General features: G+C 32.9%; 1 protein-coding gene and 1 long non-coding RNA gene across 3 annotated transcripts; one reads left to right on the top strand and one right to left on the bottom strand.

The window, feature by feature from the left end:
- Window positions 1-6,760: 6,760 nt before the first annotated feature.
- LOC113735045 (uncharacterized) lies at window positions 6,761-8,783 on the top strand. Its single transcript, XR_003459503.2, has 2 exons — window positions 6,761-7,804; window positions 8,457-8,783. It is a non-coding gene; the product is annotated as an uncharacterized lncRNA (long non-coding RNA).
- A 4,538-nt stretch (window positions 8,784-13,321) lies between these two features.
- Window positions 13,322-19,189, bottom strand: LOC113735044 (transcription factor bHLH153). 2 transcript variants are annotated; one of them, XM_027261957.2, is made up of 7 exons: window positions 18,691-19,189; window positions 16,944-17,089; window positions 16,488-16,610; window positions 16,007-16,072; window positions 15,663-15,728; window positions 14,309-14,356; window positions 13,322-13,937 (listed from the first exon to the last, which is right to left on the bottom strand). In XM_027261957.2, the coding sequence occupies exons 2-7, from the start codon at window positions 16,989-16,991 to the stop codon at window positions 13,809-13,811; spliced, it is 480 nt and encodes a 159-aa protein (XP_027117758.1). In that variant the 5' UTR covers window positions 16,992-17,089; window positions 18,691-19,189; the 3' UTR covers window positions 13,322-13,808. The 2 variants fall into 2 exon arrangements, with proteins under 2 accessions (XP_027117758.1, XP_027117759.1); XM_027261958.2 differs by lacking the exon at window positions 16,944-17,089 and having other exon boundaries at window positions 18,691-19,186.
- Window positions 19,190-25,640: the final 6,451 nt, after the last annotated feature.

Below are 25,640 nucleotides of genomic sequence, written 5' to 3'. Positions count from 1 at the left end.
GAAATACGAAAATGTGTCAAAACTGTCAAAATACACAAAATCCCACTAAAAAATGATAAAAACCTCATTTAATCACTTAAAAGCATTTTTCACCAATTATAGCCAAAATGATTCATATTCTTCCAATAATATAACCAAAGTGACTAAAAATAATATAAAATATCATACAATTATTACGTAAATTAGTCACTTATCAGAACCAGCTCATGCCTAAAACACGAAAGTTGTAGCCTTTTGATTTATCTTTCCAATGCATCAAGAATCACCTCATTTGGATCTGTGTAGGCTGAGATATGACTGAAATACCCTTGCCTGCTTCATGCCTTGTTCCAGTTTCGACCAATAGCAATTGACTCTGTACTTCGGCTTTTTTGACCTGGAAAACCTTCAAACTGGATTCGGATGTCTTCACCAAAGTTGTAGTCTATCTCTTATCTTCAAATGGGTTCAAGAATCATCCCAATCCAATCATTGTAACTCAAGTTATAGCCGAAATACGAAAATGTGTCAAAACTGTCAAAATACACAAAATCCAAGTAAAAAGTGATAAAAACCTCATTTAATTGAACAAAAGCATTTTATACCAATTATAGCCAAAATGAATCATTTTCTTCCAATAATATACCCAAAGTGACTAAAAATAATATAAAATATCATACAATTATTACGTAAATTAGTCACTTATCACACCCCATTATGACTAGTACAATTAACATGCACCAAACCGACCACAAGTTAAAGATATCCATGGTTTTGACTTAATTAAAAATTGAACGAAAGCATCTCACATATAGTAAGGGCAATATTGATATTTTATATGCAATCGTTAGATTAGATACTTTTCATCCAATTTTTAGTTTAGTAAAAATCACAGGGAGTTACAGTATAGGTTTTTTTGAACAAAAAAGGAGTTAAATTGCACATTTGGCAAATCACAGAAAGTTTTTTTCGTATTTTACCCAAAAATCAATACTTGCAATCATCTTAACAACTATTAATGTTCCAGAGGCATCCGTTAATCCAACTCATTTAACTTATGCTGCCTCTATCTCTGTTTATTTGCTACATTTAAATCATGAAATTTGTTTTTTACGTGTAGTATCATATTTCAGTGCACCTCTATTAAACAGTGTGTAGGGATTGGAGATTTTCTGCCAAAACTAGTTCCTCAAATATAAGTCTATGGTAATAAACTCCAAAAACACTCCAAATTAATACGCCTAACAAAAGTATCAAAAGAATAACTTACAATAAAAAATACATCGCCGCTCTTTTCTTCTTTCACCTCCTGATCTCTGCTCACCACCACCCACTGCCACCCTTAACATATCCCCCTAACTTTACCTTCCTACCAAAGGCCCGCCACGTGCTCCACCACCCTTCGTCCCCAACTTTTGATTAATATACTTCTGATTTTGTAATAGTAAGGCAACCAAAGTGCAATGTTGGAAGGAAACTATGTTCTCTTTCTTAAAAAGAGTATTTTAATAATATATTTTGAATTGGGCTCAAAATGTTACAAAAATTTGAAAACAAGGGAGTCAACTGATATTTTTGAAACCTCAGAAATGCTAGGTGCTATTATCCCTTTATATTTATTGTACTCCTTATATTTAGGCATTTTTTTGACTATTTAATTAATTTCAATTGTGAAAAAAAAAACTAACACTTTGGTCTTTAACTATTATCCCACAGTACTTATTATGTAAAGCCTTGTTTGTGAAGTAATTATACTCATGCCTTTACCAAAATTTGATGTGGTTTTAGAAGAAAAAATGCTTCACTCTTTGCATAACCCTAAATCATAACTAGGTCATGAGTTAGAGTAGGTCATGCCATCCTAAAGGTAATGAACATCAAAACTCAAGATGTAGGACATAAGTAAAATCTAGAGAGATTTCAACCAAAATAGTGGCCGATCCATAATACATCACTAGTCTCAAGCAACTAGCATAAAGGAACTGCGAATAAATTAAAACCTTGGACGGGCCTCCTAATTTTTCACTTTTGAATAGGATTGGTATTATCTACTCCAAAATTTAGAGTATAATGGATCTTCTATCTCACTTTCTATTCCAATATCTGTTCTATTTTTTATTATATTACTATGTGTCATTTATAAGAATCCCATTTTAACTCTTTTTTTTAAGCTTTAAGTTCTAATAACTATTAAAAAAGTAAAAAATATAATATAATACAATAAAATAAAAGGTATAAAAGACAATTCCAATTTTTTAATTTTTTGCTATACTTTTTTTGGTTATATTTTGTACTTTTTAACTCAGCTATATTTTGTTTTTCCGCTCGTTTTGTAGTCATTAGAACTTAGGGGTGAAAATGAAGAGTTAAAAAAAGGTTTTGTTTGAAGGACATATGACAACATTGGAAAAAGGAAAACAGAAGTGGGATAAGAGGTGAGGCAGAAGATGTAAAACACACACTCTCTCTCTCTTCTGACAGGGATGCTTCATTTATAATTGTTGGCTTCTACCATGCAATGGTTTGCCCGTTAACATCAACCATTTATTCTCCCGAACAATAATTACCCTTTAATTCGGCCATAGAGTATTTAGAGTGTAGATGGAAATTGTATGCGTCTTGGTCGTCAAAGACTGTGCACTCACAAAGTCTCACTGTAGAAATCGGCACAAATGTACCACATTGTCGTTAGTAAGAACTAAGTAGTCAAGGTGCATAACATACGAAACAATTTTCAAGATAAAACTGAAAAGCCTTTCGAATCATATGTATTCTCTGAACTTCGTTAAAAATACTTGGGACTTTGGGCTTCTAAATTAATTGCCAAACATGTAATTATTGGTTTTTCCTCTAATAAACTTTGAGTGGTTACACTTCTCTTTGTCTCAAAATGTTAAAATGGCTATAAAACAAAAACAATTCATAGAAAGGAAATAAAATGGCAGGTTCCATTTAACCGTTATCCACAGAAATAAAATGTAAATGGTGCAACCTGGAAATTTTGTCTTACATTGACTAGCATGCAATTTTTTGAGGTATCACTTTTCAGCCCTATATCCCATATTATTTGAGTCCCCCAGCATTTGGGGGTAGAAGATACATAAAACATTGAGAATTGGGCACGATTGAAACTTACATTTGAACTCTTTGAGCCGTTGAAAAGAAAGGTGGCAGTCATAGAACCTCTTTCTTTCTTTTCCTATTTTTTGGTAGCTGCCCTTCACTGAACCTTGGAGCAGCCATGAGTAACTTGATCAAGAAATCGGTTCTTTTAATTATTTTTTTTCTTTCGTTTCTGATCTTGGGGATCGGAGTGGCTAGACTTTGCAAAATGGAGTATGTATACAACCATTTCTTAATAGCTAGTATCACTTCATGACCCACTCTTCTTAATGATAGGATAGGAGATTATCTGAAATATACTTTGTAATAATTATCGTAACACTTTTTGCGATATGGTGTATGTAAAATAAAAAAATATATTAAAAAGATAAAAAATTGATTGAGAATTATAATTGCGATGCAAGTAAAACATCATTTAGAAAAAGTATTGCTATCCTTCATCTATAGATCAACGTATTGCATAATTTTTATAGCTCAATTATTGACTAATAATGAAATAGAGGAGAAAATACATAATTTAGTTCCGGCCAAGATAGAGATGCCCACCTAATCAAATTTATAAAGGCCATAACATCTATTGATGAACAGTCAGAACCAATAACCAGTTTATGCTAATTAAACAAAAGACTATTTTGAGAAAAGTAGTAAACCCTTATTTTATATCCAAGTTGCCTATGGTGGGCTATCATTTGTAGACCTAACGTATTTAGTGATTACTAATAATAAGCCGGAAGAAAAGTACTCGACATGTTAGTCCATACAGAGAAAGAGATGCATTCTTCATGAAAAGTTTAAAGGCCGTAAAAATCATTGATGAACCAACGGAAAACAAAAGTTCGTTTATGCTAAGTAAACAAAAGAGACCTCAGAAGCCAAACAAAAACTATGAAAGGATAGGGGTGTTGAAGGGCGGCGTGTGATAGATACGAATGAGACTGGTAAAATTTGACATTTTGAGCTTTGAACATACGAGCCAATTTCAATTATGAATTCATCAATGTCCAATTGTTTACGATTTCAAATTAAAATCAATTTCGGTAACGAAACAACACATTACTGTTTATCATATAGGCAACGGGTCAGAGATAACTGCAAAATCTAATAAATATTAAACAAGGGCTTGAAGTCAACAGTGATTGAGAATGGAAGAATAAAAGCAGCACTAGTAAAGCAAGTTTCATTTATTTAAGGACAGCACTGCTGTCAAAATTAGTAAAAAAAAAAAAAAAAGAAGATAAGTATACTCCAACCCGAATATTCTGTTACCAATCGATACATTCTTCAATTCTTTTGAAACTCAAGCAACATAGTGAAATAAATGGTATATAATTTTCATAAGGGATCATTTCAGAAACCTCCCCTGGGATTTATGACAATTTTAATGAGATCCCTTGAGGTTTCAAAAATTACACCTACTTCCCTTGAATTGACACTTTTGGCAATCAAACCTTAGACTTGGTCAATAATTTAAATGAAAAGCCTCAAATGCCCTTAGTTTATAAATTTTGAATTACTTATCCCAAACCATTATAAAATAATTTAAAATATATGTAAAGGAAGAGTGTCAAGTGTCTAACACAAATGTAAGTGAAGAGTGTCAAGTCTCTAATACTCATTTATTGTTTGATAAGTAACAATAATAGTTTTTATTATTATGATATGATACTTTTCATGGTACTTTACAGTGGATATATATTGCTTTTAAGTTGAAGAAGAAAGTATCATCATAATTCTTTTAGAGTTTGTGGGATTTTAGATTAGTAGAAATATCATAGCTTGGTAGTAGTTTTGGTCAATTTCTTTTTGATTTATTGCTACTTTTGATACCAAAAAAGAATCCAAACAAACAAGATTGACAAAAAAAAAATTTTTTTGTCACATTCAAAGTTGTTAGGTACAAAAAAATGTCACAAGTCCAACATCTAGTAACCATAGAGGTTACGGTCAATATTAATAGTTCTATTGTTTTACTACAAAAATATAAAAAGGAGAAATAAGAAGAGAAAAAGAAAAGATTAAACAGTTATAAAACCCATTTTTCGTATGAGCATGCCCAACAAGAGAGTTTTATTAAAATTTTAAGGCTACTATTGTCATTTTAAATAGGAAAGGGAGGTAAGTATAATTTTTAAAACCTTGGGGGAGCTCAATAAAATTATTAGAAACCTTAGGGGAGGTTTCTAAAACTACCCCTTTCATAAATTACTATGCAGGCTCGTTCAATCAATGTAAACTTCGAATTTAGTTTGTATTTGTGAAGTTAAAACAAAGGCAAAAAAGAAAAGGGGAAGATGGATGGATACTACGGTCTCCCTTATTTAAAATGAATTAACTTGGCACACGTCACAAGGGGTGTATTTTTCTTTTTTTTGCCAACACAATAAATTTTATGCTACAGCTACTCCTACTCTATACTAGAAGGAGGGGGGACTTAAAGAGATCAAGAGGAACCTGGTGAACCACCACTGGTCCAGACAGATGCCTTACAAGAGGGAAGGGGGATTTAAAGAGATCAAGGGGAATCTAGTAAACCACCACCTTTAAGTCAAGCGGAACCTAGTGAACCACCACCGGTTTAAACGGGTGCCTATGTACCTGCTGGCAAAATTTTTTAGGAAAACCTGAATATTAAAATGCAGGTCAAGGGATTTGATCTTTTAACTTACACCTAAGTAAAGTTTTAAACCTCTCTTGGTGACCAATAACTCTAAGAATAGTTGGTTCACCAGGGGTGTATCTGTGTATGTTTTTTTCTCCTTTGGAAGTTATATGCTCTACTTCAACCAAGGTACGGACAGCAAAAAATTAATAACAAAAGTATAGTGACATGTTTGTCTTTTAGATTGTTTTCACACACAATTATACAAGAAAGCATAACCACAATAGTGGTAGGGGTATCTTTGTCATTGCAGTTGCTTTGATAGCATAATTATGTTGACTAATGATTCAAAGGAGTTAATTGACACACACTTTGAGATGGCTATTAAAGTTAAAAGTATAATTTACGTTTAGGTAGCATGAATGTGTGGTACTGGAAGGCAGGGTAAAGTGACAGAACAATAAATATTAGAGACTAAAGTGCAATGTAAAACTGAAACTAAAGGTCAACAAACATTAGTAGTTTTTTTTTTTTTTTTAACTGACAGAACAGTAAATGTTAGGGACTAAAGTGCAATCTGAAACTGAAACTAAAGGTCAACAAACATTAGTTGGGTTTTTTTCTTATTTAACTCCAACATTTGTAGGTTATGGAAGAAGGTGATCATGATCATCGTTTGTAGGCTATTCCCAATATCATTTTAGTCAAACTTTTTGGGCGAAAATTTATGGATTAATTTTCTATAGACTAATAATGTATGTACTATTAAGTTTAAATGTATGACAATTAACTTAAATTTATATTTAAATTTTAAATTTTACATATGTATCTTTCATCTAACCGTAACAGTACATGTAATGTTAGTAAATACAAGATTTATTGAAATTTTATATGATACATTCGTCTGTTAGGCTAATTTTGCCTATACCTCGTATCCCAAGACTAGTATCATGTCTTGGTTACAATTTCTGAGTCGTTTCTCGAGCACAATTTAGGTCATGACTCTCGTGGAATTTATTTAATCAGTTGTAGAATTACCATTAGAAAAATGCTGGGTATGTTTGGTTTCCCATGGAATTGAGATTTAGAATTGGAATTGGGGCCCCAATTCCAAATCTGTTGTTTGGATACTGCTTCGGTCAAAGAATTAGAATTGAATCTGAATTCTATAGGGTCCAATTCCATGATTTGAATTCTTTATTGGACCAAAAGAATTCTAATTCCAATTCCACAACTAAACCCTGCGAAACGGGTCTACACGCGGATCTTGTGGGTAAAAAATTAAAATCGGGTCAACTAGGTAAGCAGCTTCAGCCTCTGCTTCACTGACTCTTCTTCTTCCTCCTTCGGATTCCTCAAAACCCATTTCCCTTTTCCCCACTCCAACCCATCGATGGATTTCCAACGGCTTTTTCAAAATTGTCACCTGCGCTGCTCCGAAGCATGGCATTCACTCCACTGAAGCAATTGAAACTACTATCGGGTATCAAGTTGCTATCTTTATCTTTTGCCTTTCTAGAAAATCCAGATTGCTTTTTAGTGCACCTTGGACGAGTTTATTGCGGTTTCATTTTTTGTTCTCTCGGTTGCTGTTTTTTTTTTTTTATTTGTTTTGCCATTTGTAGTGATTTTTTATTGTTTGAGGTTTTTGATGGATGGCGTTAGGTGGGTTTTGTTTCTGGTTAAAGTGGAGGGATATTTGGGCGGTTGGTTGTTGAATGTACTGAGTGAAGCTGCTGATCGGTTGCATCGTGGATACTTTACTGAATGTTTTGAAATTTCATCCTTTGATCTGTGATAGGGACTGTGATCACAAAGCAACCTAGGCTGGCTTATGGTTTGGATTTCCGTTCATGCCATTTGTAGTGAAGCACCTTTCTTGCCTTTATTTCTGTGTTATCCACAATAATCTGCACTGTCGCTCTAGTATGTTTTTCACTGCATTCCACATCTTCCACCATTGGTACTCTTGGTGATAGTGTACTTATGTCCAGAGTACCCCATTGATCAGAGAGCACTCTGCAGAAATCATCTAATTCCTGCATCTTCGGACAGCTATTGCTGCTAGAGAAAAAGGGATTGACAAAAGGGGCTCTACTGAAGGTTCTTTTCTTGTTTCGGATAGCTTGTTTATATATCTTTCTTTCTTTCAGCAGTAGGAGATACATACAGCTCCTATTTTCTGTCTTCTTGTGTTCTCGATTTCTTGCAATATTTGTTTTTTGGGTATCACTTCAGTTAATCTCGATGATAGAATAAGAGAATAGGAACCCAATGATTATTGTTGGACTTTCTGCGGTTGAAAGTGCCATTGCATTGATTAAGGACAAAGCTAAAGTTGTAGAGTCTTGATAAAGCTCCATCAAGTTAATACGTATTATTGAGTAGTGGATAAACTTTGACTAATGGGACCAACTCATTGACGTCTTGATCAACGAGCAGGGCCTAATTTTCAGCCTTTTTCTTCTGTTTGGTATATATAATCCAATCCCTACTTTTAATCTCTGTTTACCATAGTGCAGTAGAGCTTATTAAAGCATATGATTAAAAATTCAAGTACGGACATCCTTTTCTTATGCATTATTTTGCATGGAACTTGGCATGATTTGGGATATTTGCAGTGATAGGTATAGCTGTAATTTTTGTTTGAGAGTTTTCCAATAGCTAATTTGGTCTTTTGAATTAATAGCTAGTTTGGCATGATTTGGTCTTTTGACTTACCTTTTCTTATTGTTGTCATGATTTTGAATTGCAGAATTTTGGATATTGACATGGATAAAGAAGGAGGCGAGCAAAAAGCAAAAAAGAGAAAAGTGGTAGTTGCAAATTATATGGTAACAATAGCTACATTAGTAGTTTGGTGGCATGAGAAACATATAGTAAAGGAGCCTTACTTGGACTTTAAAGTAGCACGTGAAATATATCTAAGGCGTCTTTACTATGGAAACAATAGAGTTTGTGTAGAGCAACTTAGACTCAATAAACATTGTTTTACTGTTTTATGTACAAATTTAAAAGAGCATTGTGGGTTGACGGATACTAGAAATATTACTGTTGAAGAGGCAGTTGCAATGTTTCTCTATGTTCTTGCTCATAATTTTTTTAAGTTAGAATATACAATTATTTTTTATTTAATATAATTTAATTTTTTTAAAAAAAAAGAATTTTTTATTTTTGCAAAAAAGGAACTAATTTTTTTTCTTTTAAAGCTTTATTAACAATTAGTTAAATGCAAGAAAAAATAAATTATTAAAGGTACTAATTGGTTTTTTCCTTAAAGCTTTAGTAACAATTAGCTAAATGTTAAAAAATTATTATATAGTAAAAAAAAGAAATTTTTTACGTAAGGAAATATTAGTTGGAAACAATTCTAATTCCTAATGAATTCTTCTCTCATACAAACAAAGAATTTGGAATTTCAAATAAATTCCGTATCAATTCTATGCATTTCCCAAACGAAAGAATTGAAATGACTTGGAATTCCAATTCATAGAATTCCAATTCTATAGAATTTCAATTCTAATTCAATTCTAATTCTGTAGAACCAAACGTAGCCTAAATGTATTTCTGCATTATCTGACAAGAGATTTGAGTTAACTTGCAAGAGCCAATTAGCGCATGGTCACATGATTCTTGCCCTCCCAGTTGAGACGTTCCCGAAACATGGCCACCAAACTATATACCATTTGTTGAATGGAAAGTCACTGTGAATCATCCCTATAAATTCAGAAGCCAAAGTCTGAAGAAAAACATCAGTGTTCGTGGTGCTTCTACTCGCCCTTGCCATAGGTATCAACGCTCTCTCTTGCCATTCTTCAATTTAATTAAAATCACCCCTTGCAAGTTGCAATAGGTGCTTCAACATTTTTGCTTGTCAATTACTAATAAATGTGCATAATATGCAGCTTTATCGTTGCCCAACATGGAAGCAACATGGGAAGAAGTCCGGAGTACTGCGGACGAAGTTGTGGGCGCAGATCTGAACTTAGAAATTGCCGCACCCGGGATAGATGACAACACAGATGTGCAGGATTTGAAGGCAGATCCCAACATAAGAGTGGATGCAGATGTGGACGCTGATGCGAGCGCAGATACCCACGTAGGTGTGGACGGAGAAGAGAGTGTGGCCTCGCAAGCCGACTCAACTGCAGACGCAGATAATGACTCACAGGCCAACGCAGCTGCGGACGCAAATGTGGACGTACATCTGCGGGGCTAATTTGTGTGGTAAATCCGGCAGTTGAAAGGTGATTACTTGGGATCGAGGCCGTGCAAGAAGTTGTGACAAGCTGGTGTGCAAATTTGTGTTTTTTGTTTTGTTTTAAATATTTATGTGCAAAAATAGAAGAAAACAATTTTTTACAGCTGAAGTTTCACGTGTACGTGGTTGTTTTACTATTTGGCGTTTTACCCTTTTTTTTTTCCTATGTTTGTAGTTTTGATATCCAATGTAAACCGAATTGTGGTTTATGTAAACCATGCGATCCCATTTGAATTACTATGTTTTGAAATTTTTCTAGAAAAATGTATTATAATGATTTGATATACGTGAGCTAAAAAGATTATTAGAAAATGTATTCACGAAAACTATAAAAATTTTTGAAGAAACGTTGCAATCCAAACAAGATAGTATTAGTGTCTTCACCATGCATAAATAGATTGGCTTGAAGAAATCTTTTGTTAAGGGAATGAAAATTGCGAATGGAAAAAAAGTTTTTTGGTTCAAAGGTAAATTTAACCTTATAAATGAAGAGATATTAAGTTGCAAGGTGCCCGGTCAATATTGATCCGGTGTGTACTGAGTGGCATCTATCTCTACTGGTTTAATGTGTTTATCCTCCCTAAAGCAGTTATTCATAAGATTGATAGTATGATGGCATCTTTTCTGTGGTTTGGAGATCTGAAGTCTAGATATTCCGCCAAAGGGGAATGGACTGATTTTTGCCAACCATAAAAGGAAAGCGGACTGGGTATTAACAATATTGAGCAATGGGATGTCTGCTTAATTTTGAAGTTGATATGGAATATCTGGAAGAAAAAAGGATTTCCCTGTGGGTAAGGTGGATTCATCCTGTCATGCTAAAAGGAAAAAATTTTTGGGAAGTTAATATTCCCTCAGGTTGCTCTTGGGTGTGGAAGAAGTTGCTAAAACTTAAGACATAGCACAACCTCTAATTGCAGTTTCTATTGATAATCTGGCTGCTACTTCCTTCTGGTTTGACTCGTGGCACCCGTCTGGCTACCACTATGGTTCGCAATATTCACCGATATCGATGCGTATCGGCCGAGTCGTATCCGGAACGGAGAAAATCGTACGATACTAATTTCATAATCGCGGATATTATCATATTCACGACGACTCACTCTAACTCGGTTGATGTTGGCCGTTTCGAATCCGTAATACATGATATCGACCGATATATCCGAGTCGGCTCGGAATCGACTCGGATATTTTTTAAATTGTGTCTTTTTGGTATTTTCTAATTTTAGAATTTTTTTTCAAAATTTTTGAAAACTTTCATGCGTATCACCAAAAAATCTTCGAGAAAGATTATTTAGGTTTATGGTTATCCTCACTTAATTCATCCTTCTTTTATTGTCCCTTTCTCTTTCTTTTCCTTTAATATTTTTATGAAATTTTGCAATTTGTAGTTTCTATTAATACTCATCCATGATTTCAGTTTATTATGTTGAAAGGAGTACGTGATATTTAGTACATCAAGTACATGGTTTCAGTTTCAAACATTTTACAAGTGCTTAAGAATATTAATTTTTAATTTATATAAATTGAGATTTTTCAGTTACAAATGAGCATGTAAATAGTAATGTCTACGCATTTCAAGTTTCTAAAATAAAAAGTCTCAATAGTTTCCAAGGTGGAACATGCAATCGTAATAACCTTTTCATATAAATATTTCTCATTTGATTAAGTGTAAATTAGTATTAGAAATAGTTCTACAAAATAAAGATAGTAGGCTCATCAAAGAAAAGATGAAAAAATTATTTTAAAGCAACTTCAAAGAAATATAAATATTGGAATGATATAAACAAGAAAGAAATTTCTCTATAAAACTAACATAAAGAATAGGGTATATCATTTCGTTTGTTTAGAAAATATATTATTATTCTTGCTTTAATTATGTAGAAAGATAATTTAAATGCAACAAAAAGTTTTGGTTTAATGTATCAAAACTAAGGACATTAATTTCTAATATACATATAAGGGTGGATTTAGCCCCTCCCAAAAAAAAAAAAAAAAAAAGACTATAGGGATTTGGTCTAGCCATTTCTTAATAGCTAATTTCACTTCATGACCCACTTTTTTTAATGATACAATGTCTCCATAGTACTGTGATTCGTTTTCATTTAATTAACTCCCCAATTTAAAGCAAAAAAAAAAAAAAAAAGACTATAGGGTTAGGGCTAGCTCTAATTCTAGATTTGGCTTCTTGCAATGGCTTTTTATGCCTAACATTTCTGAATCAAAGACTTTTGCCAACAATAGGTAAATCCTTCACTCTAATTTACCTTAGCAGTTTGTAAATTTTTGTGCTTATGCCCTTGCTATAAATGATTTTCCTTAGAATAATCATATTCAACTAATAACTAGCTCCTTTAACTCTAAACCCTACTGCACTGTTAATAATTCTCAGAAATTATTATAGGTTACTGAATATCATTTTTGGAGAAATTGACCTATATTAGGTTAAATTATATTATAAGAATTCTATCGTTGTGACAAATAAAAAAAAAAAGATTGTAACTGCTTGTATAAAAAAGAATAAAATCCTTAAAGAGATGGGAACATCACAATTGCTGGAATCACCATCAGACAAAGGGTGGACAAGGATAGATCCATTACAACAATAAACATATCAAAAATTGTTCTTGTTTCAAGATAACTACATGAATATTATGATGTATGATAACGTAGAAAACGGTAATGATAAGTGATATATGACGATACAAGAAAATCCCTATGACTATTATATATACTCCATCATCTACCATCTGATATTATATATACACATATTTGCAATTGTCCATTAACCTTTTTTTTCCCGAAACGATAGGTGATTTTATAAAATACCAAGGTTGTACAATTACAAACAAATACTCGATGGATCTATACAATTAGTATCTTGAACACAAACGAATCCAAAGATCCTCATCTTGAATTATACCTAAGACATATGAACTAATCCTATTAGATATGTGATTATAGCAATTGTCCATTAACTTGCTTAGACCGATCTTCGACTAGTTTTGGTTTTTGAAAATTGCTTTTTCCATTTCTCTTCCAAGCCGGCAAATAGCCTTTTAAGTTCAGTCTATTGATCCCTTTGTAAACCATGCTGTCTATACAACATGATGTGTTTTCTTGTACCAACCATCACTTTTCTGATATCATTACAGCATATGACTAGAAAATATACCACATGGTCTAGAAGTTCTTAGATCAAGCCTAAACAAGCAAGCATCTTATAGTTGCAAGTCATAATTAAATTGGCTAAACATTGCTAGTTCCTGAGACGGTTACTGCTTTGTGACAGTCGATTTAAAATAGTATCCATCAGCAAATGATTTGAATCAAACGAACATCAAAGGGAAGAGAACCTATTGAACATAAGATGATCGACCACACTTCAATAAAACCTTTAATGCGATGAATGCACCAAGAAAAAGTAACAAATACTGCCTCTGAATATAAGGGCCTTTCTCTGCTGCAATTACAGAGATTTGTCAGGTACTTCTGGATCGTCTGCGATTGTGAAAATAATCACCTTTTTCATCCATTACTTTCATTTTCAGTTCATTTTTGAACTATGCTTACATTATTTTACACATTTGTTATTTCTGAATACATGCATAATATCGCAAGCCTATGGCTTCAACCTAGATCGTCTAGCAGACTGGATCAGGAGGTTCTCCATCAGATACTTGAAACAAGCAGAAGTAATCAAGAGATTGCTTGCCAGGAAATTACCATATCTTCTGTCCGAATAACAAAATTGTGAGCTGCCTCAAAAGGATAACCTTCTAAACCACCAACTACTTTGAATCTTGATTAAAAGGGTAGCAATGATTCTTCCCTGTGATCCTGCTCCTAGAATTTCTGGGAAGCTGTCTTGATGGGGGCCCAAATATCTGCACCGTTACTGCTGGCAACCCCAACTGTACATGAAATCGGTACAAGACACAATCCCCTGCTTCTTAAGCTATACGGCTCTTGTTCCTTGAAAATGAACAAGTCAAGGAAGGTGTTAGTCTTTAATGGAAACATTATGCCAAAGAAGCAAACTTTATAAGACCTAAAGATAAGAAGATACGTGTGTACAACATAACAAGAAAATCCAATGAGAACAGCATCCTTGCAGTTCACCGTTGTGTAACAAAACGATGGATTTTGCTGTAGTTATGTAGATTTGCAGCTTTACATGCAACATATACCCATCAAAATTCAGCATTCACCATTGATTACACATGCTATAATGCGATTAAATAATATGCAAGACTCTACAGCAAAATCATATGCCCTGACAGGATAATACCCAAAAACAGCTGAGATTGACAAGGAAACTAGAATGTCTAGCTATTTTTGCTCACCTGTTCTGTAGTTGTTGGTGTATTACAAAGATAAGGTGCACTCAAAACCTGAAATCAACGCAACAAGCAAAAGCTTTAGGTCAGAATCTTCAAAAAATAATCCAGTCAAATTGGAACTTATCAGTCAGTCGTCCAATACAACATAAGTATCTATACAAAAAACAAAATGAAGTCGGTCATCTGCGGTTATCTACCACATCTTGATGGCAAATAAAAGTACCTAAATATCTCAGAACTCAAATACATACTTGGTTATCTGTAACCATCTACCAGTAAATCTTCAAGGCAAGTAAAATTACTTAGCATATAGGAAATACCAATGTATGTTGACTACGACTTGTATGCAAGACATGTCTTGCAGGCTGGATGTATAACATACTGAGTAATAGGAACTGAACTACAGGTACATTACTGGCATATTCAAAAGGTTCTATGATAGAAACCTGCAGTTAACAAACATCCTACCAAAAAAGAAATTTAGTGGGAGAAGTTTAGATTATCTTTTAGTGATCTATCATTCAGATGAGCCGAAGACACATGTTTCCTATCCAGCAAAAATGGAGAATAATATTTGGAGGGCATGATATGTAGAGAAGCGGGGGAGGGACACATTGTTCCTTCATTAGGTGCACATGGATATTATCAATTGTAGCTCCTTCCTTTTCTCTAATGCTAAGAGTTGAACAAGTACTCAAAATGCTAGGAAATACATTGAGCAACCCCATGCATGACTTAAATCAGGAACAGGACAACTCTATGCTTTCCACTCCAAAATTGGATGTTTAAAATTTTGGTTGCCTTATATTGTTATCCGTAGATTCAGCAGACAATTAGTTATGACAGTGCGTTATACAACTAATGCATAATCATAGCATTAACTTGGAACTGCCCATCATACAAATCCATTTCTTATCAACCTGCACAAGTCAATTATTAATTTCAACCACCAGCATACTTAATGAACACCACAATGACAGGAAAGGTAAGATTGAATTCATAATGTAACCAGAATACACCCAACAAAACTGTGTTGGCATACAAGTAGATTTTAGCATTTACTTTCAAACCTGATTCTCATATGAAGATACTCAAGATCACTATGAAACCAGCTTAGAGAAAATCTCACTTACCATGCCTGTTAAATAAAATCATCCAGCAGTATAAAGCACTTACGAAAAAATGAAAATGCAATGATACTTAAAAAGATTTCGAATACAAATGGATGATTACTCATATCCTGCCCCTGGCAGATGTATAAACCACACACAGGCAAAGCTGATGCGACAAATTAGTCCACAGATTAAGAAAAGTAGAATGTTCAGATGAGTAATTGAAAAATAAGGTAAAGACCAACCTTAACTTGTTCTTGGAGAAATCTGATGTACTCCATTGCTTCTAGAAGGACAGATGCTGTATCAGTCTGCAGGGTAAGAAAAATAGGCTATATAAATTTTGAGATCTTTTAACAGAACTATTGCAAGGTAAAACAAAATCCAATAATATCTTCTCAATGATAAAATATGTCTGAACTTCGTTGACTTCAGTTCTATCCACTTCATTGTCCATTTTAAGATTTTATCAAAGGCAAGAAATGAAAATTTAGCCACGGAAAATTTTCACCAAACATATGATACATAACATAAATGTTCCGATGGTAAATAATCAAGTCCGATTAAATATACTGTTGTCAAAGCACACCTTCCCGTAAGGTGAGACCAGCTGTTGAAGTGCAGTAATCTTTTCACCCACCTTCTCTTTCTTTTCCTAGCCCATCAAAGAAAGCATAAATTAGAACGGGCATCTGAGAACATTTTAAACAAGCAATTCAACTAGAACTTGAAATTTCCATTCAATGGGCAAGTTACCTACAAGGACAAGGTAAATGTATTCAGACTATAAGATCAACTTCAATCAACTTCAACAACCTAATAAGACCACATATTATCTAGAAGTGCTCAGTAATTTCGAGACTGACTACAAGTATGGTTCCTCACCTGTGGTAGTCATCTTCTCTATGAAACTAACTACTAGTTCAAAATAGAGAAACAAGTTAAAATATGCATGCTTTTCCCGTATAAATTGTTAAAGCTTATGTATATCTGCGTGTACGAGCACATGCACACATGTATGCAGTGTTTACAACTTATACATAGAATAGGAAGGCAGATGAGAGATGAACCTTCGAAAGAACAGAAATATCAGCCTTATGTCGCTTTGGTGTCAAAGATGCAAGACTGCTTTGATCCAAGGAGACAGGGCATCTTTTGTGTTCCATCATCATTACTCCTTCACAATTTGCTCCCTAATCACAAAAGGCAAAGAATATTAGCAGGGAAAGTTAAAATGAAAAGGAATACAGACATCACTGTACGGATGTACGCCCTCCCACTATGTAATTACAAAGGCAAATTCTAAGCCCATTAGAAACTTTCCCAACTCTAGACTGTTGAATAAAACTCAAAACCAAATTTAGTATCATTGAGACTGTCCTGTCCACAAATTCCATTTCTTCCCATCCTATGTGAAACAAGTCCCAAGTAGAAACTACTAAAATACATATAAGGCACCTTGATAAGCAATTATAGTGATATTGCCTCCACGACTCAGGAAGCCAATACATTACGAAATTATGTACCTTCTGCAAGTTTTGGTCAGATAACCCCAAAGCAGAGTGAAATAACATAAGCAACACAATCAGCTGATTCTCAGAGCAAATCAATCATTAGATCCCCCATAAATTCAAAGATAACTCAGCGCTTTCAAAGAGGCCTACATCAAAGTCTGAAAACACAAGGATTAAATCTAAGAGCAACCTTCCTCATCCAAAGGTGCCTTATGCAGATTTTGCTTAAATAATAAAAAAGAAATGTCCAAATAATACGTTAAGTCCAATCTAATCATATGATTCTCATCTAATTATTCCCTCTCTGCTCATTTGCCATGTTTATGCTTTCGTCTTGACTTTCCTCTTTTCATAGGCAAAGAGGAGAGAGTAGAGTGGGAACTGGAAAGAAAATGTGCAATTAGATTCCGCTGTGTGCTCAAAACTGTCAAGTATACAGGTTGCAAACATTAATTGATTGTAGAACTTATCTGCCATAAGAAAACGTGTTGACAATTTGACTTACACTTCAATTATTTTAAGGAACATCCTAGGTAGATAGAGTCGTACAATATGGACAAGCAAAGTTTCACCATGCAACCTCATGACAATTCTACAATCATATTTTACTATATGCAAAACAGGAACCAGCAAGCATCATCACTATAAATGACCATTAGATTATTAAATCAAAGCAAGCATGTACTTAGTTTGGTCAAACAACTGTGCTGATCTACAGAAAACAAAAGTTGCACACCTAAAACGTATTTTATCAAGTAAATACAAGAAGATTGCATACCAATGTAGGCTCACAAACAGACAAAACCTCCCTCAATTAATTACTACTACTAATATTTTACATGAGTAGACAATTAACTCCAAGAAAGCCCAATAAGATACTAAAAATTTTCTTCGGTTCACATAATTCAAAAGATTGCTTCTGAACCTTGAACAACTGAAAACACACCATATATTAGATTCTCCTGCAGGGATGCAGAAAACGCCAAACCACCAAAATGGTTCCTATTCCTTTTCTCAATCAAGAACCTTTCTCTGCTTTTGGTCGATTAGAACCATAATTTGTTCAAATTTTTCGGCTAATCTACTAAACAAAAATATATTATCTAGATGATACTAGTAGTGTACTATACGATCTTCTTCTAGCCGAGTCTATAATGACTTCGTAATCTGTTTAGTTCCTTTATTTAATGTGATCGAGGGCAACTGAACTAAAACAAACAAATAAACTTTTGTGGGCCCAAATTCAGTATTCTTTAACTCTTATGACTGCATAAATGTAACCATTTCCGTGTGCAATCTTCTTTATGCCTTTAATAAATACCCTCTCATAGTAATCACTTAATACCAACAGATAACTTCTCAATCTATGCATTCATACATACATTAAATAACAGCGCTGACTCAAAAACATCTTAAAGTTCACAAATAACCAAAAAATCATATAGCAAAACCATGAAATAAAAATAAAAAACTCTTCAAAAACATAAAAATCAATCAAAATCCCATCTAAAGAAAAAGGCTACCTTGGTAGCAAACTCTGCATTACAAATTTACAATTGGTCTCAAAAACCTCAACTTTTCTGGAAACTCTTCAAAACCCACTTCAGAAACTCACTTAAATCAAAGCCTAAACGCAGCAAAAATTTCCATCTCTCAGTGTTTCAATCAAAATTTCATCCAACTTAAAAAATCAATAAAATCATCAAGCAAAAAGTCATACACAAACAGAAATTCTGGGATTTTAGTTTAAAGAAGTTACCTTGACATCAAACTCTGCATTCCAATGGCGATCAAAAGCCTCAGCTTTAGTGGAATTTCTTCCGAAACCACTTCAGAACTCCACTAAAATGAAAGGCTAGAAACAGAGCAATCTTTATCCACCTCTTTTTCTTTCGCCTTTTTTCTAGAAAACGTATTTCACTGCTTTTCTTGGATTAAAGGGTCTTCGGGATTTGTGCTAGTAGTAACAAAAACAAGCTATCAAGCTGACACTGGCAGTGAAGAAACAACCAAAAAAGAGAGAAAGAAACAAAGAAAGAAAGGAAAAAGGGATCTTCTTTTTACTTTCTTGTCAAAGAAAACTCTTCTGTTTTCAGCAGTCAGCAGAACAAAAATAAGCTTAAAAGCATGGAAGAACACTAGAAAGGAATAAAGGGAGGAAGGAGGGAAGGAGAGGAAGTGGAGTTTGAAAGGGGGTTTTATAGAGGAGAAATTATGCAAGGTGATTTAATGGAAGAGAGGGGAAAAAAATGAAATTGATTGGGCAAAACATAGAAAAAGAAAAATACTATATATTATTTGACAGCTAATATACAACCACTCAAAATGGGAGTGGTTAGCTGAGGTCACCACTAGTCTTTCTTTATAACTGTGGTTGAAAATGACAAGAAGTGATGTAACTATGTAAGGACCAAGGACTAAGGCTGGCTTGGCTTTACATTTTATTTCCTTTTTATTTGGATTCTTTTTGTCAAAAGTCTAATTTTTATTAAGGTTTTTATGTATAATAGTTAGAATATGATTTTCAAGATTATTCATTGGCTTTTGAGGATGTTTTGGATGATTTCACTTTTTGCTTTTGACTAGAAAAGTTAACGGACAAAAAAAAAGTAACGTAACTTAAACTTCTTATTATTTTGTTACTTAAAAAGAAGGTTTCACTAAATTCATAATTCAAGATGACTAATGATGTCTGTGAAATAAAAAATTAATTAAAAAGATAAAAATTAGTTGGAACAAATAATAAGAAAAAGTTTTCTGTAATCACATTTATAAATGCACGGTTATGGTGGAAAAATTTTAGAAAATAATCGGTTACCATAATTTGCAAAAAAAAATCAAATATTATTTAGTTTGGATCATAAATATAATTTTCAACTATTTTTTAATCTCATATACATTACATTATAAAAAGTGTTAGAGTATTTCTCTAAATAATTTTTTTTTTCTCAAATAATCTCCTATCCAAATATATCCATTGCTCTCTTATAAAAATCGTACAACGTAAAAAATGAATAAATAGATAGATAGATCAATGAATATTACTATATCAGTTAGTTAAAAGAACACCAGAAAACAGAAAGAAAGAACCAAAGAAGAATAAGAAGAAATAAACTTCACATCTCAAGCTGACTAAATAGGGTGTTTAGTGGTAGAAGTGTGGTGTAATTAACATTTTTGGATGAAGAGCAATGGAAAATTCTAAAATTAGCGTAGCAAACAAATTTTCTTACACTTTTTTTTAAGGTTACAATACTTTTCTCTTACTGCCCAACCCAACCCTCCCCTTCCACACGCGCATATAAAAAAAATCCGAAAAAATACTTCTTCAAATCTAAATGAACATAATTGGTAAGTAGAAACACACAAAGATTTAATTACATTGCTAACGAATTCCATCGCCACAAAAAAAAAAAAACATGTAATTCACCTCCTTGTGTTCAAAATTCAAATAACAAAATAATTAATTACATTGTTAATGTTTTCTAGAGCGCATTTGCAAATTTCTAGCATCGTGTTTGGATATTTAAAAAAATACTGTAATATTTTTTTTAATATGATGTATATAAAATAAAAAAGTGAGTTAGAAATAAAAAGATAGTAAAAAATATGTTTGTGATGTATCCAAACACATATACTCGTATCCACGAGTTTCATTCATATGCTACTTGTGCACCTAAATGGAAAACGATCTATTTGCTAAATTGAAGTCTATTAATGGTCTCAAAAGCTTCATTACATTTGTCACTTTTTTTTTAATATCTAGAAGTGATTGTTTTCTTAAAATTTTTTAGCACTTGCATCAAGTCAAATTCAACATGCTTTTCTGATCTATTGTTATATTCTAGGTACGGTACCTTAATTAATATTAATCAAATTCGGGTAATGTCACAGTTCCTAGTCCCTTTGCTTTTGCCTAGTTTTATTCTCATTAAAACAGCTTGGAAGTGGTACCACTTACCCATTTCAAGACATTTCATCAAGTTTGAGCAAGCAGGGGATCAAATGCAAATCGAGCAGGTTCACCCATTTTGCCAATGTATATGCAGTTTTTGTCTATATATTTTCTTTCAATGCAAGAGGGTTTTCTGTTACAGAAAAAGAGATAATTGTAGTTAACTATTCTGAAATGCTGTCGTTTGGATTGCGAATTTCGTAGAAAAATTCTCTCGACGCATTTTTTAATTATTTTTTTATTCCACATATATCAAACATTATAGTATATTTTTCTATTAAAAAATCCCTAAAAACTTGCAATTCAAACAAAAGTTTTTAAACGAATCATAAAATCATACATCCAAAATTTTGAATATGATGTAAATTTATGATAGCGCTACAAGGTCTAAACATAGTGTTAAAAATGTTAGATGTTATTTAAACCTTATATTTTTCTCAAATTTAAATTTCGAGACATGGAAAAGACATGCCCCATTAATATGACTTATTCTATAACCTAAGTTTCTATTTAAATACAGGATTAATTTTTTATATACTGACAGTGTAATAATTTTTTATACTAGCAAATTTGAATGTATGTCACATATGCATGATTTGAATTTCAAAATTGAATTCACGTCATGTGAAATAATCTAAACCAACTAGTATAAAAAAAAATATACACTGACAAGATATAAAAAAAATTATCCTTAAATGTATTACCCCATTATTAAATGAAAGACTTTCTTTTGAAATAAGAGAAATAAAATTCTCTTTTAAAAAAAAAAACCACCGAAGCTTGGAGCCTATCTATTTATCATTGTCTATAGCTCCAATTTATTTGAAATAATTACTGTAACACTTTTTATGATGTGATGTATGTGAGATAAAAAAGTGATTGGAAATATAAAAAAGTGAATTGAAAAATGTGTTTATAATGCAAGCGAAATATTATTATTTGAAATAAAAGTACTATTCAAACAACGCTACGTATTTTTTTCCTTTCAAAACGATAAATTGTATTCATCATATCAAAAAAGTATATACAATCTAACCAATGGCTCAAAAACACTTTACAATTTGTGCATCGTGGCACAATGAAACCGGGTAGACCTACGCATCTTAGTCATGGTCCATGATTGCGAGTTTTTGTAGTAGAGTTTTCCGACACAGTTTTGAATTATTTGTTTTTTCCTCACATATATCATCCTGCTATCACGTATTTCTCTACAAAAATTCAAAAAAACTTGTTTGACGGTTCTAAATCACTTGTTTGAATATATGCTCTTCCTTTTTCCCCTTTTTCTTTATCAATCTCCTTTCGGAGAAAAGCTTTTGCAATTATCTGCGTTGGTTTGTTCTTGGCGCCAAATCACTGTCAGAGTAGTTTCAGTATTCAGGTATGCTGTGGGCCCCATTGGGTCCCACATCGGACACCCCAACGTCTTCTTCTTCATCCTCAGACTCTCTGTTCACTCACTAAATAAGATGTATCCCGAACTCGATTTTTTACTCGCAGTTTTACACTCGCCAAATCAGAGCCGTTGATGCAGCTAATGTACCACCACCGAACACGTGTACGCCGGTGTCATCGGGGTAGGTTTGGAATTTCAGTGCAAAAAGAGATTTTATTACATGTGGGACCAACAAGAACTGCGGCCGTGCGTAAAAGTCCACCGGACGGGGATTTTAGTCCATGGCGTAGGACCCACGCGCTTTGATCTTGTCTGTTAGTTCTGAAGTGTCCGTAGAGTACTGACACAGGATTGTACACGTAAACAATGTACATTTTTGACATGACATAATTGTTTTGGATTAATTTCACTTTAGTGCTGGAAAGTATTCCAAAGTCTCAATTTGGTTAATCAAACTGTGAAGTATTCCAAAGTATTTGGCCCTCTGAAAGTCCTAAAACGCAAACCTCTTTTTTTTTTTTTTTTTCCTTCTCAATTTTTGTTGATAATTTTTCCTTTTCAATGATAAGAAGATTGGATCCAGTCCACGAAGATGGCATGATTTCTCTACTTGGTCCCTAAAAATGATAAAATCTCAAATTGGTACTTCAGATTAATAATCTAGTACAATTTGGTCCCTAGAACCAAATTGAGACCTTTTCAAATTTACGTGGAATTGTGATTTTAGAAGTTTATCGATGATTACATATGATTAGCATCTTTTTTTTCATATCTTGTATTTGTTTTACAAGAAAGAAAAGGTGGAATCCTTCAAAAATTACACCACCAATGTTTAGTTTAATTTAGTAGGCTAAGCGGTTTTAATTGGAAAAGCATTGGACCAAAATTGAGTAACCTAGATAACCAAATTGGTTCGATCATTTGCTACTTATTACAGTTTGAGGGACCAAATTGAAAAATCAGACTACTAACTCAATGGAAGCAAAATCTTCTAGTCAAACTTTTTTTTTTCTTTTTGTTTAATGACAATAATCTACATTACTCCTATCTTACGAGGGAGTGGAAGTCCAACTCGATTTGAACGAGAGTTACGTGGTGAATAGCCAGACGAATGGATAATTTAAAATCCTTCTCTAAGGTTTCTCCTAATATCACTTAGCACCTTTGAAATTTTTAAAATTTCACTCACCTCCCCTATCAGCTTGATAATGTTAGATATCCTTTTTTTAACGGTCACAAGTTGACGACGTTACCATTGCATTCTTAATAATTATTTAACCAAAAATTCCAAATAAAAAAAAGAATTTTTAACCCAAAAAATAACCAAATGATCACCCAATATTAGTCCATATTTCTACGTATCTAGGTGGTGTTGAATTAGCAAAGGGGGTAATTAGGTTAAATTTAGTAACATCAATCACTTAAAAAGATTTTGGTAAATAATTTGCACCTTAAAAAATTTTGCAGGACGATTTTAAGTATTTGAAGCAATATTTTTTAGGATATATGCTTTAATACATGATGTAACTCAAGTTTTACTTAAAATTAAAAATATTTTTTATACATATGGTTTGCATGTAAAGCCTATTTACAAAAAGAAATTTATAAATAAGCTAGTATTAAAGGATTAATCAAAAATTGATCTCATGATAACATATCAAAAAATTGCCTATGCTTTTTTTTTTTTCAATGAAAACACCATAGGTAATTTTTAGATATTTTCAACTTTGCTTTCTGGCTTTATTTTAATTTTTACTATTGATGCAAGTTTTATAAATAAGATAACATAAGGGTGGTATTTGAAGTAGAAATTTATCTCTCTTGCTTTTCTCCCAAAGGAGCTAAAATATTACAAAAATATCAATTCAAGAGAGGTAAATGAAATTTTAGAAACTTTACAAGTACGAAATAATATTACAAGAAACCTCGAGGGAGGTTTCTGAAATTATCCCCATGAATGATCGTCTTGTGCAATCTCCAAGAAGGTTACTATCAAGATGGTCAATTTTATTAGGTTCCCCGGATCTCTTTCGAAAGAAAAAGTGAAATATGAATAACAACATTTGGAACTTAACAGAAACAAATGGTCCCACGTGAGTCGGTTTTATGTCTACGGCAATCAAATATTAAATGCAGGAGAAGGGGAAGGGTTGCAGTTGGCCAGTCTTCTTCTTCTTTGAGTGTATACTTTGACCAGAGAGAGCAAATAACTTGCCTTAGATTCTGACAAGAAATAAGGCTAGCGGAAATCGTGCCACAATGCATGGATATTGGATTTTAATGCCTAATCAAAAATTGACTTGTAAAGCTTGGACGATCAAGTCATTAGGCCTTAAGTAATATTTACAGCCTGATTACGTATTGGTTAATGATCAAGGTAAATATCTCAAAAAATTAGGGTGTAAAGGTAGACATCTCAAGAAACTTAGGCACCATTTGGATTGAAGGAAAGGGGGAAAAAAAGGGAGAAAGGGGAGGCTTCTAGTGGAAAAGAGAAGAAAAGAAAAGAGAAGAAAAGAGCGTAAAGGATATAAGAGTCCATCCATGTTATTTGGTTTACGGAAGTAAAGTAAAGAAACTATCACGTGTTAATTACATTTTTTATCTATAATTTAATGAGTAAATCTTATATACACTGACAGTGTGTACAATATTATTATCGTTAGATTCATGATATGTGTGTAAAAGTTGAATTTCAAATTCAAATTTTACATAGTTGTCATTCATCTAATATTGACAGCGTATACACTGTCGGTGTAGGAAAGATTAATTCTAATTTAAAAGTCCAATTTGTAAACATAAAATAGATTTTTTAGAAAAATTTTAAAATTTTCATTAATTTTGGTTTTCTTTCCCTCCATTTCCACCTAATTCTTTTTTATGGAAAGCAGACTGAAAAAATTAAACCTCATTTATTTCTTCCCTTCCTATCATTTTCTATCCCTCTTCAAAAACTAATCCAAACATGAAAAAAAAATAAACTTATTACTCCATTTCCTTTTCTTGCCTTTTCCTCTCATTCCCTCAAAACAATCATGCCTTAATCTACATCTTACCATACGTTAGTTTGTGCAGACTAATATTTTAATATTCGTCCTATCACTATCTATCGATTAATTTACAGTATTATGAAGTTATAATTTGTTTGTATTCATGATTCGTTGGAACCTAATGAGTATATAAGATATCTCTACACAAACTTTGAAAAGGTATTTTTCGATACACAGACTTATCAATGTCAAGGTCCTTCTAAAAATTGTTTAAGAACTTGATTTGTCCATTACGTGATAGATTAATACCACAAAGACTTTGCATTGAGTAGAGTATAAGAACGAGTTTCTGTTTTTGTTGTATAAAA

Source organism: Coffea arabica, chromosome 3c (assembly GCF_036785885.1).
Source record: "Coffea arabica cultivar ET-39 chromosome 3c, Coffea Arabica ET-39 HiFi, whole genome shotgun sequence".
Taxonomy (NCBI): Eukaryota; Viridiplantae; Streptophyta; class Magnoliopsida; order Gentianales; family Rubiaceae; genus Coffea; species Coffea arabica.
Note: the sequence above shows the minus strand (reverse complement) of the source record. Positions and strands in the feature narration are given on the sequence as shown.